This window comes from Chiloscyllium punctatum, chromosome 48 (genome assembly GCF_047496795.1).
Source record: "Chiloscyllium punctatum isolate Juve2018m chromosome 48, sChiPun1.3, whole genome shotgun sequence".
Lineage (NCBI taxonomy): Eukaryota > Metazoa > Chordata > Chondrichthyes > Orectolobiformes > Hemiscylliidae > Chiloscyllium > Chiloscyllium punctatum.
This window is the reverse complement of record NC_092786.1, coordinates 60390978-60404977: the sequence shown is the minus strand read 5'-3', so window position 1 is coordinate 60404977 and position 14000 is coordinate 60390978. Positions and strand designations below refer to the sequence as shown.

The following is a 14000-nucleotide window of genomic DNA, read 5'->3' as shown; positions in this document are numbered from 1 at the left end:
ATTCTTATTAGAAAACTACTTTAACTGAATCCTGATGAACATGCAACTACTTCTCTACAACTCTTCATTCCAGTCTAAACCTTTTTATCTGGCAATTCAATCTAACCAAAGTCAAAGAACATCACAACAAAATATTTATTTTACACAAGCACTTGGACTTTAAAATCTTCTGCCATTCCAAGGTAACACTTGTACAAGACTGACTGCATTTTAATCTGAGTGGATTAACTACAAAACAGATTCACAGCCTTAAATATAGGGAAGACCAATTCCAAAAATAAATTCCCAATACCCTCTTGCTCAATGATCACTAACATCAGTATGCTTCTCTCACTGAAACTGGATAGGACTTATCTTAACTTCATATTCGTAATGTTTCTTATATTCCAAAAGTACCTAATTGGCTATAAAAGGTTTTGGGATATTCTGTGATCAAGAAAACTATTGTAAATGGATGTACATTCCTTTCTTCTTCTACATTCTTGATCTTCATCTCTTAGTTATCCAATCAACTGGCTGAGTGGGCAAATATTTGGCAAATGCAATATAATGTGGATAAGTGTGAGCTTCAGTCACTGAAGGTTGGTATGTAGGTGCAGCAGGCAGTGAGGAAAGCTAAAGGCATGCTGGCCTTCATAACGAGAGGATTGGAGTATCAGAGTAAGAATGTCTTGCTGCAGTTATACAGGGTCTTGGTGAGGCCATGCCTTGAGTACTGTGTGTAGTTTTGGCCTCCTAGTCTGAGGAGGGACACTCTTGCTTATTGAGGGAGTTCAGTGAAGGCTCACCATACTGATCCCCAGGATGGCAGGACTGACATATGAGAAAAGACTGGATCGACTGGGCTTGTATTCAATGGAATACAAACATAAAATTCTGATGGGACTGGACAAGCTAGATGTGGGAAGAATGTTGTTAATATTGGGCAAGTGCAGAACTAGGGGTCACAGTCTAAAAATAAGGGGTAAGCTATTAAGGACGGAGATGAGGAAGAATGTCTTCACTCAGACAGCTGTGAACCTGTGGAATTCTCTCCTACAGGAAGTTGCTCGAGCCAGTTCATTAGATATATTCAAGAAGGTGCTGGACATGGCTCTTGTGGCTAAAGGGATCGAGGGGTATGGGGAGATGGTGGGAATGGGATACTGAGATTGTGTGATAAGCCCTGAATGGTGGAGCAGGCTCGAAGGTTGAATCGCATACTTCTGCATCTATTTTCAATGTTCTAACTAAAATAGACCACAAGATTCCTCTCATTCTCAAGTTGAATCCAAACTAGGGACTCTATTGTCACTATAAATCTTACAGTATTGTTCAAAGCCTGAAGATTAGTATACATGCAAATGATATTGTTAACAGTTGCCACTTCCCATATCAGTTTTGTTTCCCTCAAATCTTCCCTCACTGATCCTCTCTCCAAAAATGAAACGACCCTCTGCAAACTCCATCTTTCCTTGGCAATTGTTTAAAGCCAAACAGACTGTTCACAATCTTAGTATATGAATGAGATGAGAATCCAACCACAAATCTGCATCATCACCAACAGCACCACGGCACCTCTGTACCACAGCATGATTCTACCCATCTCAGCTTACCTGCTATTATTCACACCTTTGTTAACTCTAGGTGTGATTGTACTAATATATCTCCTGATTAGCCTCCCACATTCTACCCTCCAAAACTGACTGCCATCTAAACCTCTGCTGCCTACAGCCTAATTTGCACTATATTCTGTTCACCACCAGCCCTTTCTGCTTGACTTCTCACACAAATACACTAACTCCCATTTGAGTAATGATTGGCTTTAAGAATTCACATTTTTTTTCCAAATGTTTCCATAATCTTTCATGTTCCCAATCTTTGTAATCTCAAAAAGCCCCTCACAAATGTTGGTGATTCCCACATTCTGCTAATTCTGGCCTCTTCAGCATCCCTCTTCATTATTGGTGCCTTAGCTGTCTGAGCCTTCAGCTGCAGAATGTCTTCCCTGAACCCGTCCGCTACTCTTTTCTTTTAAATGCTCCTTAACACATATCTCTTGGACCAAGTTTTTAATCATCTGTCCAAAAATCTCCTTGGGTGGCTTAATGTAATATTTTGCTTTATGACACTCTTGTGAAGTGCATCAGGATATTTTATCAGGTTGTAGGTACTATGTAAGAACAAGGTGTGTTGTTGTTGATCCTGAACACAGCTGCATTCAGACATCACCTACTTTCTGCTTGACTTCCCCTGACATCTACTCTCCTCTGATTTTCTTGGCATTGTTATTGTTTTCTTAGGAATGCTCTTGCATGCTGAATCATCACAATTATAACACAAAGCACCACTGTATCCGACTTATTTGTCTGTGATGTAGCATCGCTTAAACATGAGTAATTGTCCAGCAGAATTTCCCATTCTTTTCTTGCGAATGCACAAATAACATTATTCAACAGCACTGCCCACAAAACTTATTTGACTAAGCACAAGATATTTAATTCCCTGGTCATTACTTATAGCCAGGGAGGCACTGTGGTCAACTGGACAAGGTCTCTTCATACATAATTTCCTGACAAGCTCCCATCAAAATTAAGCAAGCGTAATTAGGTTGCAATCCATGATTATTCCCCCAGTTTTGAACTATTAAACTTTAGATAAGCAAAATACGCAACTTAGAGAATTGTGCGTGCTTTGATTACAAAGAATTTTTTTAAAGGCCACGCCAAATCATGACTATAATATTTAAAAATGACAGTCCAGAACAATCGTGTAGAGTTGCATAGCTTTCAATAAACTGAATGACTATAACAGTAGAGATGAACATGGAATTTTAACAAAAAGAAAATGAAACCATCACTGGGTCCCACCTAAGGCACAAAAAGTCATCAGTTCTGACAGAGCAGCAGGTGCAAGTGCTTCTGATACAAAACTTCTTCAATGTTGAGTGGGACACAATTCTGTATAATCAAGAATGACAATCTGGAAACAAACTGCCGGTCTGACCAGGCCCTCAGCAATCAATTAGAATATACTGGTACAGCGGTATTCATAAATGAGAGATTGAGAACTAATTCAGCTTTTTTCTTACACAACTTCTATAATTTGTAGGTAGATCACATTTATTGGTCACTGCTTAGTATTGTACAACTTAGTATTATACTAAAAAAAACTTACATTTATATGGTGCTTTTCATACTTAATAGGCATCCCAAAGTTTTTTAAATAATACTACTTTTGAAGTAGAGTCATAATTGGATGTAAATACTTAACGGCCTATTGGTACACAGCTAGCTCTTACATACAATAATCTAGAAATGGACTCATAACCTGCTTTTGTGAGTGAAATAATTTTGTGGGAGCTTTTGCGTCTACCTGAGGGGATAGATAAGGTCTCAGTTTAAAATCTGGACTTCCTCAATACTTACTAAGTGTCAGCCTGGACTGGGACTGAAACATACAAACCTATGATTCAGGCAAATGTGCTACCAACTGAGCTATGACTGACTATACAAAATTATAATTGTAATAGCTAAAAACATGAAGCAACCAATTTTTAAGCCTCACCATCACTAAGCTATTGCTATGGGAATCTCAGATTGGGAGATTATCAATTCTTTATTGCCTTGCTGACTGCTGGCTTTCTTGTTCAGCTGAAATAATCTGCTCTTGTGCAACTGAAAGAATTTTATTGAAGTGCAGGGCTGTGAAAACAGAGTTCTCTAACTTTAACAAAATGATACAGCTGCACTGCACGGAATTCCAGAAGCGAGAGGACAAATGGGCATCCTCTGATCAAAGCTTTGATTTAGCTCATGCTCATGACATTTACCCTTGTGTGGCCGAAACTCCTTGCACTGTAATTCTTGGTGATTGAGGCTTGTTGACATCGATCACCCCCAGAAGAGGTGGGGAGACCATCGTGTCCTTCGTCCCTGGATAGGATGGTCCAGATTGCAAACTCTGCATACTTTCTGTAGATGGACTCGATTTCAGAAAGTACCTAAATAAATTCACAGCAGTATTTCCTTTATTGTTTTTAATATTTTAAGAAAAATACTTACAAATATTGTATTAACAAGACAACTAAATTACACTTGGAGTGAGGACCTTCTGTTAAAATGTTGAAACTGGACAGTTTGGTTGGTTTGAATCTTTGAAACCTATAAGGTTATAGCACAATGACATGAGGCGTAGACCCATTAACTTATGGAACAGTCACACTATTTTACCACACAATAAGCTTCCTCCAAACATCATATAACATTACATCCTAAGTGAATTTTTGTATCTTTTCTGGAATTGTCACAGGCTAAAAGCATGTTACCCAGGTGACCAAATGATTTTGTACTATCAAATTAACATTGACATACAAGGACATCAATGACAGCAATTTTAAATATTTAGATTTGTGGCTTACAAGAACGTTGACAACTCTGTACTTAATGCTTATCACTCATGGCTCTTCTTCAATGGCTAATTTGCACACTAGAATTGTTTGCTAAACTACTTTAGAGGGTGTACTTACTTCAGGTTTAATATGGACCAGACTGATTCTTTCCTTCCTTGAAGGACACTTATAGATTCTCTTCACAAAAGGTAAAGAATCTCCAAACTTATACTGAAGTTAACTACGCTCAAAAATATGGGCTTCACTATGTTAACTGGGAAAGTTGTGAACCAGTTGTGTTAACTGAACAGCTCAGCATCACAAGTATGGCTCAGAAATTGGATTAGACTTGAAATGTAAAATGTTTATCTCTTGACAGATGCTGCCAGATTTCTTAGTATTTTCTATTTTTATTTCATGTTACAGCATTCACAATTTTGTGCTTTGTTTTCATAAATTGGATTACCTAATTGGAAATTTTCATCAAAATTATCCAGAGCATATTTAGTATTTGTTCCATACATTTTTAAATGCTATCTTTTACTGAGTATATTTTGTAAACCAAACTCTTTCACAGAACATTGCAAGATGCCCAACTAGGAAACCCTGGGACTAAGGCTCTTCCTCTTTCATACTGTTTGATTAGCTTACTGACAGTCCAAAGAACCTGTGAAGTAGTTAGTGATTTGATTCATTTTGGGAATAGGTCATGGGTAGATGATTCTTGGGACAGTAAATTACAGAAAATAGGTGAGTTCCCAAAAAATTGTTAAATGAAGTGAAATGATGAAATATACTCTGTTCATTCACACATACATATTCATATTATACTGTAGAACCTATTACCTGCCAGGACCTCGCAGATCTCGAATTTCAATGCCAAGGAAAGGAAGAAACAAGTTGCCACAGAAAGGACATGTTGTGTTGAGGTTGGAGTCATCTGCTGTCCAGCCAGCCATAATTTCCTCGTCATACACTAGTGAGTCACAAGTTCGACAACGTGAACAGCTGGAGATGAGAATCTGAAACATTAATGATAAATGCGCTTTTCTTCTCTGTTTTAAAGAAACTCTCAAAAGTAAAATTCACAATATTGATTGTATGCAATTAATATGAATAGAACGTAGTGAGCATCAAATATTAGTGCTGTTATCAATAAGAATTCTCACATGGCCCATCTAAAGCATGCCTTAGACAAGAAATTCTAGATTAAAAAAAAATTCTTTTAACTTCCTCTTTTGAATCCAAAATTAACACAATAAAGTACTTTCCCCTTTTTGCTGTTCCTCTATTGTCTAAAAACAACATGGTCTCTGGGTATAAAATACTGACATGGCAACCTTAATACTAAACAGTTATTTATTTGAAAACTGTAGCCAATCTTTATAATAACATAAGTATTTGCTCCTGAATGGAGAAAGAACGTGCCCAGAAGGCAAAACACTCTTACTGAAGTGAGTATTGTTAGAATTTAGAATCAGGTAGCCTTTTGACCCACTGAATTTGCATCTTTGTCAGAGAAATTGAAATCAATCTATTTCAGAGTCCCACTCTGTCCTTACTGCCTTGTGTATTCTTCGAGATGAATACTTTTAATACTCACTTTATCACTCATCTCATTGCTGTCTGATACACAGTGACCAAATGTCAACACAACAGTCAAAAATATAACAGAACAGAAACATAATCTCATCAATGACCTCGTCACCAGCCTTCAGAACTCTACAGTAATCCACAGCATTTGATAATTATTATCAGCAGATAAAAGCTATTGGAGAATCTTAATGAACTAAACTTTGACAAATTCCCTTGACTAGAAGGCCTACTCTCTGGAGCCAGATGGTTGGTGCACTGGCCAAGGTTTTCCAAAATTCCTTAGAGTCAGGAATGGTGACACTGTTTTCTCTCTCTTCCTTGAAAAGCTAAGAATGACATGCCAGTTATGATGATCATTCATTGCAAAAATGCTGGAATCTATTATTAAATCAGTCTTAAAAGTGCACTTATGACATATATGAAAGAACAAGTTGCCATGGTTTTCCACTGAAAAAACCTTGATTAAGCAGACTTAGGCCAAAAAAGATGGAGGTGCAAAAGTATAGAATCATAGAATCCCTACAGTGTGGAAACAGGTCCTTCAGCCCAACAAGTCCACAACGACCCTCTGAAGGAACCCACACAGACCCAGTCCCCTATCCTATTACTCTACATTTACCCCGAATAATGCACTGATCCTACACACCCCTGAACACTATGGGCAATTTAGCATGGCCAATTCACTTAACCTGTACATTTTTGGACAGTGGGAGGAAACCAGAGCACATGGAGGAAACCATCACAGACACGGGGCGAATGTGAAAACTCCAGAGGCTGGAGTCAACTACAGTCCCTGGTGCTGTGAGGCAGCAGTGCTAACCATTGAGCCACTGTGCTACCTCTTTTTTTAAAATCAGACCCTTTTAGCCCACAGAGTCTGCTCCACCATTCAATGAAATCAAGGCTGATCTGATAATCCTCCACTTCCCTGCCTTTTCCCCAGAACTTCGAATTTCCTTACTGACTAAAAGTCTGTTATTCTTAACCTGGAATATTCTTAACAACCCAGCCAAAAGAGTCTTCTGCGGTAAAGAAATCCCCAGATTGGATGCCTTGGAGAAGAAATTGTACATCTGGATCTTAAATTGGTGACCCCTTATTCTGAGATTACTCCTCTGATTCTAGACTCTCTTTACCGGGGAAACAATCTCTCAGCATTCACTCTATTAAGCTCCTGAAGATATGCATATGTTTCAATCAGGTTTCCTCTCATTTTCATAAACTCTGAATTGAAGCCTAACCTACTCGATCATTATATCTTTCTATAGATAAGGAGATCAAAATTGTTCACAATATTATGGGTATGGTTTGGCTAGTGACTTGTACAGTTTTAGCAAGACTTCCCTATTTGTATATTCCATTCCCTTTAAGATAAAAATCAATATTCCATTTGTCTTTCCAATTACCTACTGAATTTAACCACTTTTTTTTGTGATTTATGAACAAAGACACAAATCCTCTTGTCTTTCCCTATTTAAATAATAATTAGCTCTTCTATTCTTCCTGCTAAAGTGCATAACCTCACATTTCACCACATTATATTCCATGTGCCAAGTTTTTGCCCGCTCACTGAACCTGTCTATAATCCTCTGTAGCAAACTCTTTTTATCATCCTCATCACTTGCTTTTCTATTTATTTTTGTGACATTCGCAAATTTGGTGAAAGGACATTCACTTCCATCATCCAAGTCTTTGATAGACAATATTAATAACTGTGGGTCCAGCACTGATGCAAATAGTAGGTAGATAAAGGAGAACAGATTTATGTAGTATACCTGAATTTCCAAAAGGCATTCAATAAGGTGCCACTGAAAGGTTATCTGGCAAGGTAAGAGTTTATGGAGTTGAGGCTAATACATTCGTATGGACAGAGGATTGGCTAACTGTCAGAAGATGATGAGTAGGCATAAATTGGACTTTGTCAATTCGGCAGGCTGTGACTAATGGAGTGCTGTAAGAATCGGATTTTGTCGGGGGAGGTTCACAATTTATATTAATGACTTAGATGAACAGACAGAGTAATACAGTTAAATTTGCTGATGATATTAAGTGAGGTGAAAAGATAAGCTTTGGGATGGGCAGATAGGCTGCAGAGGGATAAAGGCAGGTTAAGGGATTGACAGTTTAAGTGAGTGGCCATCAAAATGGTAGATGGAGTTTAACATGGGGAAGCATACAGTTATTTTACTTTAGTTTCAAGAACAGAAATGCAACTTTTGTATGGGTATGAAGCTTGTATATGTTTATGTGCAGAGATTTGGATTTGTATATACAAGCAATGTGGATAGTTAGCATGCAGGTACAGTTAGCAATTAAGAAGGCAAATTGCATTTTGATCTTTATTGCAAGGGGGTCTTAGTACAGGAATAAAGAAGTCTTCCTACAATTGCGCAGGGTTTTGGTGAGATGACATCTGGAATACCATATCCAGGTTTTATCCCCATATTGGAGGAAAGATAAACTTACATTAGAGGCGGTATAGTAAGGGCTCATTAAATTGGTTCTTTTAATTAGGAGGTTGCCCAATAATGTGGGGCAGAATAAACTGAGTCCATATTGTCTTGCGTTTAGAAGAATGAGAGGTGATCTAATTGAAAGACTGAAGATGCTGAAGGAACTTGGTAGGGTAGGCACTGAGCAACTGTTTCTGCCGGTTTGGGAATCTAAAACTTGGGAGGAGTCTCAGGATAAGAGCCAATTGTTTAGGACTGAAAAGAAGAGAAGTTACCTCATACAATTGGATATGAATCCTCAAAATTCTCTATCCAAGAGGTTTGTGGTTGCTCCATAGTTGCGAGGGATATATTTTGGTCTCTTGGGAAGAGGGACACAGGAAGCAACTTGTAAAGTGCATGTGAAATTCAGTATCAGTCATGCTTGTATTGAATGGTAAAGTAGAATCGAAGGGTTACGTGTTCTACTCCAGCTCTTATTTCTTGTAAACAGATCCTGGTGGCCAATCAGTCCTATTCTTGTGCACCACTGATTTTGCCATGACCCCAAACTTAAAAATTGTTGCTCTCTTAACATTTTTGTATGTGTTTGACCCATGTAATTTACTCCAGCCTGATATCCCATCTTCTGTCACTTAGTCCTGGCACTCTGTTCGCTAATATGGCCCTTAATTAGTTTTAGAACTTGCAACAAGCTCTCTTCTGGCCTCTGGAGCTCTCTGTAGTCTATACTGCTCTCACATTTATTTTAAAAGGCTGATCAAAACCTCTGGTATAACTTAATAATGTGTTGTCAGTAGATCACTTTAGGTAGGTGGTGGTTGGTGTGGGGAGCCAGCGAGGGAGAGGGAGGGTGGGGGTCGGTGGAGAGGGAGAGAGAGAGAGCGAGAGAGAGAGCGAACGAGAGAGTGAGAGCAAGAGTGTGAGCGAGGGGGAGAGAGAGAGAGCGAGAATGTGAGAGAGAATGTGAGCGAGAGAGAGGGAGAGACAGCGAGAGCGAGTGCGCGCGCGAGAGAAAGACAGAGAGATAAGCATTAAATTCTACTCCTGGTCTTTTTAACTTTCCTTCTAGTTCTCTAAAATCTTTTATTATTGAGCTTTACTCTCATACTAGGATGTTGCATAATATTTACAGAATGCTTTTAAAGTGAGCCATTTGTCCAACTTGAGTTTGAGGTGTGAATATTAAACAGAATCGGTGATAATCAAGACAGATGTATCACGAGCTCAGTTTACCTCTATGGCATAATTCTGGAAGATACTCGTGCTGCTTGGATATTGAGAAGATCCTACATCAGATTTGTCTGGTAAAGGAAAGTTGGAATTTGTTGATTGAGCACTGCCTGAATACAAAACAGAGGGATTAGAAAAAGCATTTATTGGATTTACTGACAAGCTTGTCTGTCACTTCAATCCAGCCTATTGATGCAAATAATGCGATTCCCAACAAACATACCGTAGCAGATATTAGATTGATTTAGTTTCATTCTGTTAATTATTATTCACTGGGTCAAACCAGTTTTACAATTGAAATTGTTGTGGCTTTATGCAACAAGGAGAGAATCCAAAACAATGAGACATCATGAAGTTTTACAAAGCTAGCATCACAACAGTCAAAATTTTACATTATCAATCATTCAGATTGCGCAACTGATTTGCAACAAGTCCTGGACATCACATACCGACTTGTAATGGCTGCCTAGGTATCCCTTCATGGTTTCCAGAGCTCTCCATACCAGCCTGCTGCCATCCTTTGGTCTCATCTGCAGGCGTACTACAGGCTGGAGATGCAGCTACTCTGTCTGAGTCATCATATATCGCCTCATCTAAAGAAGATGCATCAGGATCCACTACGCCAGTTGAAGAGATGCTATTTCTCTCTGAATAATGCCCCTAAAAATTTAAGTTAAAAGATTAAACAAACAATCAGTTTGTACTTTTGGGCTTACAATAAGTCATCAATGCATTTGGTGAAAGGTCTGTATTTGTTGGATTGTAGCACAATCTAAATAAATGAAAGAAATGGACTTAAAATGATCCATCATATGACAACCCTTCCTGAGATGTTGTGGTCCGAATCTATGACCCATCCCCAATTGTCCTTGAATGAGAAACCATTTTGGCCAGAGTGCAATTAAGAGTGAACCACATTGCAGTGGGTCTGGAGTCACATATAGGCCAGATGTAAGGAAAGGACAGCAGATTTCCTTCCCTAAAGGAGGAGCTTCAGAACCAGATGTATTTTTATGATAATTGATGGTAATTTCACTGCAATATTACTGAGGCTAGCTTTATATTCCAGGTTTTTAAATTAATGAACTGAAATTCATTGATGTAACACATATCCCGCCAGCTGCTGTCACCAATTCACCCCTTGTCTTTCCTCTTACATACAAAATCCCACTGCATACCTGACAGAATTTTACAGTGTTAAAGGTGGTTATTTGGTTCGTCCTTCCTGTGCTGGCTCTTTGTTAGAATTGACTGATTTAATCTTGAATCCCAGCCTTTTCTCAATACTCCTACATTTGTTCATGGAACTATCCCCAAACCAAAACCACCTGATGAAGAAGCTAGTGCTTCCAAATAAACCTGTTGGACTATAACCTCATGTTGTGTGATTTTTAACCAAATCAAAATAGAGGAAAATAAAAGCAAAATACTACAGATATGGAAAATCTGAAATAAAAGCAAAGAACCAGAGAAACTCAACTAATATGTCAGCAAGGGTGGAGTGAGAAACAGAGTTGATGTTATGACTCTTCTTCAGAAAGAGGAAATCATGTTAACTCCAAAAATGTCACTGCACAGGTGCTGTCAGATCTGCTGACCTTATCCAATATTTTTGGTTTTACTTCAACGGGAGGAAAGGCTTTTTCACTGAAGTGGTTAGATTTGGAATGTACTGTCCATGTGCATAGAAGAGGCAGATTCAATCAATGTGTTCAAAATTGAATAGTATTACTGTCTGAAAATGAACGATGTGCAGGGATACTCAAAAAGGGTGAGTGAGTGTCACTGTGTGAACTCCTCCTTCAGACCACCTGTGATGGGCCAAATGGCTACTTCCTGTACTGTAACCATTTTGTAATTCTATGTTGCATTTAAAATACTCAGCCTCATTTTTAAGCTCCTACCTTGTCATTCTCTTTGATGGGTACAGCATATGTTGCCAATTTGGTGTACCATTTGCTTGCCTTTTCTGCCACTCCCTTCCCAGCAGAGAACATGCTATGTTTTAGCACATCAAAGGTGGGTGGTAGCAATGAATCCAGTTTAGATGGAGGTGGAGACATAAGAGTCAAATCTCCACTTGTCTCTCGAACTTCCACTCTCCTGTTGCTACTTGCAGAGTATGACGGTGAGGACCAGAGTCTGTCTCTTTGCTTGACAGCAAACTCGCCCTTTCCATGTGGTTGAAATGTTCTGGATCGACAGAGTCCTTTTACTCTGGGTGAGCCTGCTGGGAGGCTAGACCTCCTGGATCCCTTAGTTGCGGGTAAGCCTTTGACATGAGATGACGTTTTGTTTTCGTCATCTGTTTTTGAGAAATCCATGCTCGGTGTTCGACTAGTTAAAGGACTACTCATGGAGTCCATGTACATTTCTATTTCTTCAGCCAGGTTTCGGCGAGCTGAAATAGTAGAGGGACATTTATTGTAGTCTTCATCCTCTTCCTCCTCCTCTTTCTCTTGACTGGTTTCTGCAAGCAGAAGAGAAAGTGGGTCATAGCCTCTTTGAACCCCTCTTCTTTCTGCTGGTTTGATCGCTGCACCTGCACTCATACTTCTTTGCAATTGCTTGGACTGCAGCCCTTGCCTCAGTTTTTGGTTAGATTGCCCACCAGACTTTTCAGCATCAGGTTCGCTGTCTAGATCTTCCAAGTCAAAAATGGCAGGAGAATCTGTTTTATCTTCCTCTACATTGGCCAACGTTTCATCCAGATCATATGGTGTATCTTCATCACTCAGCTCCTTTTCTGGATTCAGAGTGACCGGTTTTTGCAAATGTCTGGGTTTGCAGATCTCAAGTGTGTTTGGTCTTAAGGCCATTTGTAAAGCTGTCGAAAGTATTTTAGCATCAGCACCCAATTTTTCCGCAATTCCCCTGGGGTCACTGTCCATGCTTCTTCTGTGCATCATAAGTCCTGCAAAAGTATCACCACTAAGATTGCGGTTTCTGCCTTCCCACACCATCTGTTCCTTCAAGCCAGGTTCAACAGCGCTCTTGTGTCTCTTGCGCAAACTGCTGCCATGACCTAGTCTAGGATCAGGATATGCATCATTGTCGAAGGATGCAGTAAACAGCAAACCTGCCATATTTTCTGTAATCAGACATCAGATTTTTTCAATCAGTTGAAAACTTTATACAATTAACAGTAATGTACTTTATTCTATTTCCAATTTGAATTAAACAGATGCACATACAATTAGCCTTTGTTTAAAAATTGCTTTCATTCTTTATGTCGTTGTTGGCTGAAAGGATATAAACAATTTTTTTCCTAAACTTCTGGTTATACAATAGAATCAAAGGTGCTTCTTTGTCTTTAAACCTGACTTTTCAAGATGTATTCCTGATATCACAGGAAATGCATGCTATGAGTCACAAACCAGTCTGCACTGATACTACACTCAATTTTGAAAAAGAACTGCCTGTTCAGATCAGGCCTATTAATAATACTTAGCGCATTGAAACTTATATTTTATCAGACACATGAGGCAAGATCTTAGCCCATTATTTAGAAATCCTACTAATAGAAAATAATATTATTGCTCATCTCTAATTGCCCAGTTACGAGTCAATCACATTGCTGTCGGTCGGGAGTCACATGGAGGCCAGACCAGGTAAGGTCTCCTGAAGGACGTTAGTGAACCAGATGGGTTCTTGGACAGTCAAGAAGGTTAGCTAAGAACACAAATAGATCTTGATCAATTGGGTCAATGGGCTAAGGAGTGGTAGATGGAGTTTAATTTGGATAGACGTGAGGCACTGCATTCTGGTAAAACAAACAAGAACTTACACAATTAATGGTGTGCCCTGGGTAGTTGGTAGAACAGAGAGACATAGGGATGCAAGTACAGTTACAATGTTTAAAAGACATTTGGATAAGTTCACGAATAGGAAAGGTTTTGAGGATATGGGGCAAGTGCAGGTACGTTGGACGAGTTTAGTTTGGAAATGTGCTACGAGTGGACTGAAGGGTCTGTTTCCACGCTGTATGACTCTATGACAATGGAGTTACAGTAATCTTTGGATTCTTAATTCCAGATATCTTACTGAATTCAAATCCACCATCTACTGTAACAGAATTTGAATTTGGGCCCCCAGAACATTACCAGGGTGTCTGGATTAACAGCCCAGTGATAATACCACTGGGTTATCGCCTCTCCATGTTGTGCTGACTCATATCGTGCCTCAGTTCTTTCATGCTCTTTGGAGAACACAGGCAGGCAAGATGCTTTTTCTGCCAGGTCTGAAGTGTACAGTACCTGATTCCAAAGATGAATGAAATGGTTTTGGATGGTTTTACCACCCAGCCAAACCAGCCTGAGGGTGTTCCAAAGAAAAATCACTACAAAAAG

The 14000-nt window shown here is 39.1% G+C and overlaps 1 protein-coding gene across 10 annotated transcripts in view; it reads right to left on the bottom strand.

Annotated features, from left to right (window-relative positions):
- dennd4a (DENN/MADD domain containing 4A) overlaps positions 1-14000 on the bottom strand; it is a 157961-nt gene that overhangs the window by 9901 nt on the left and 134060 nt on the right. For all 10 annotated transcript variants that reach the window (XM_072565375.1, XM_072565377.1, XM_072565378.1 and 7 more), the window contains 5 exons: positions 11556-12742; positions 10101-10311; positions 9655-9761; positions 5216-5391; positions 3812-3982 (listed from right to left, as the gene is read on the bottom strand). In XM_072565375.1, the coding sequence (XP_072421476.1) occupies positions 3812-3982; positions 5216-5391; positions 9655-9761; positions 10101-10311; positions 11556-12742 (1852 nt within the window). The remainder of the gene's footprint in view (positions 1-3811; positions 3983-5215; positions 5392-9654; positions 9762-10100; positions 10312-11555; positions 12743-14000) is intronic.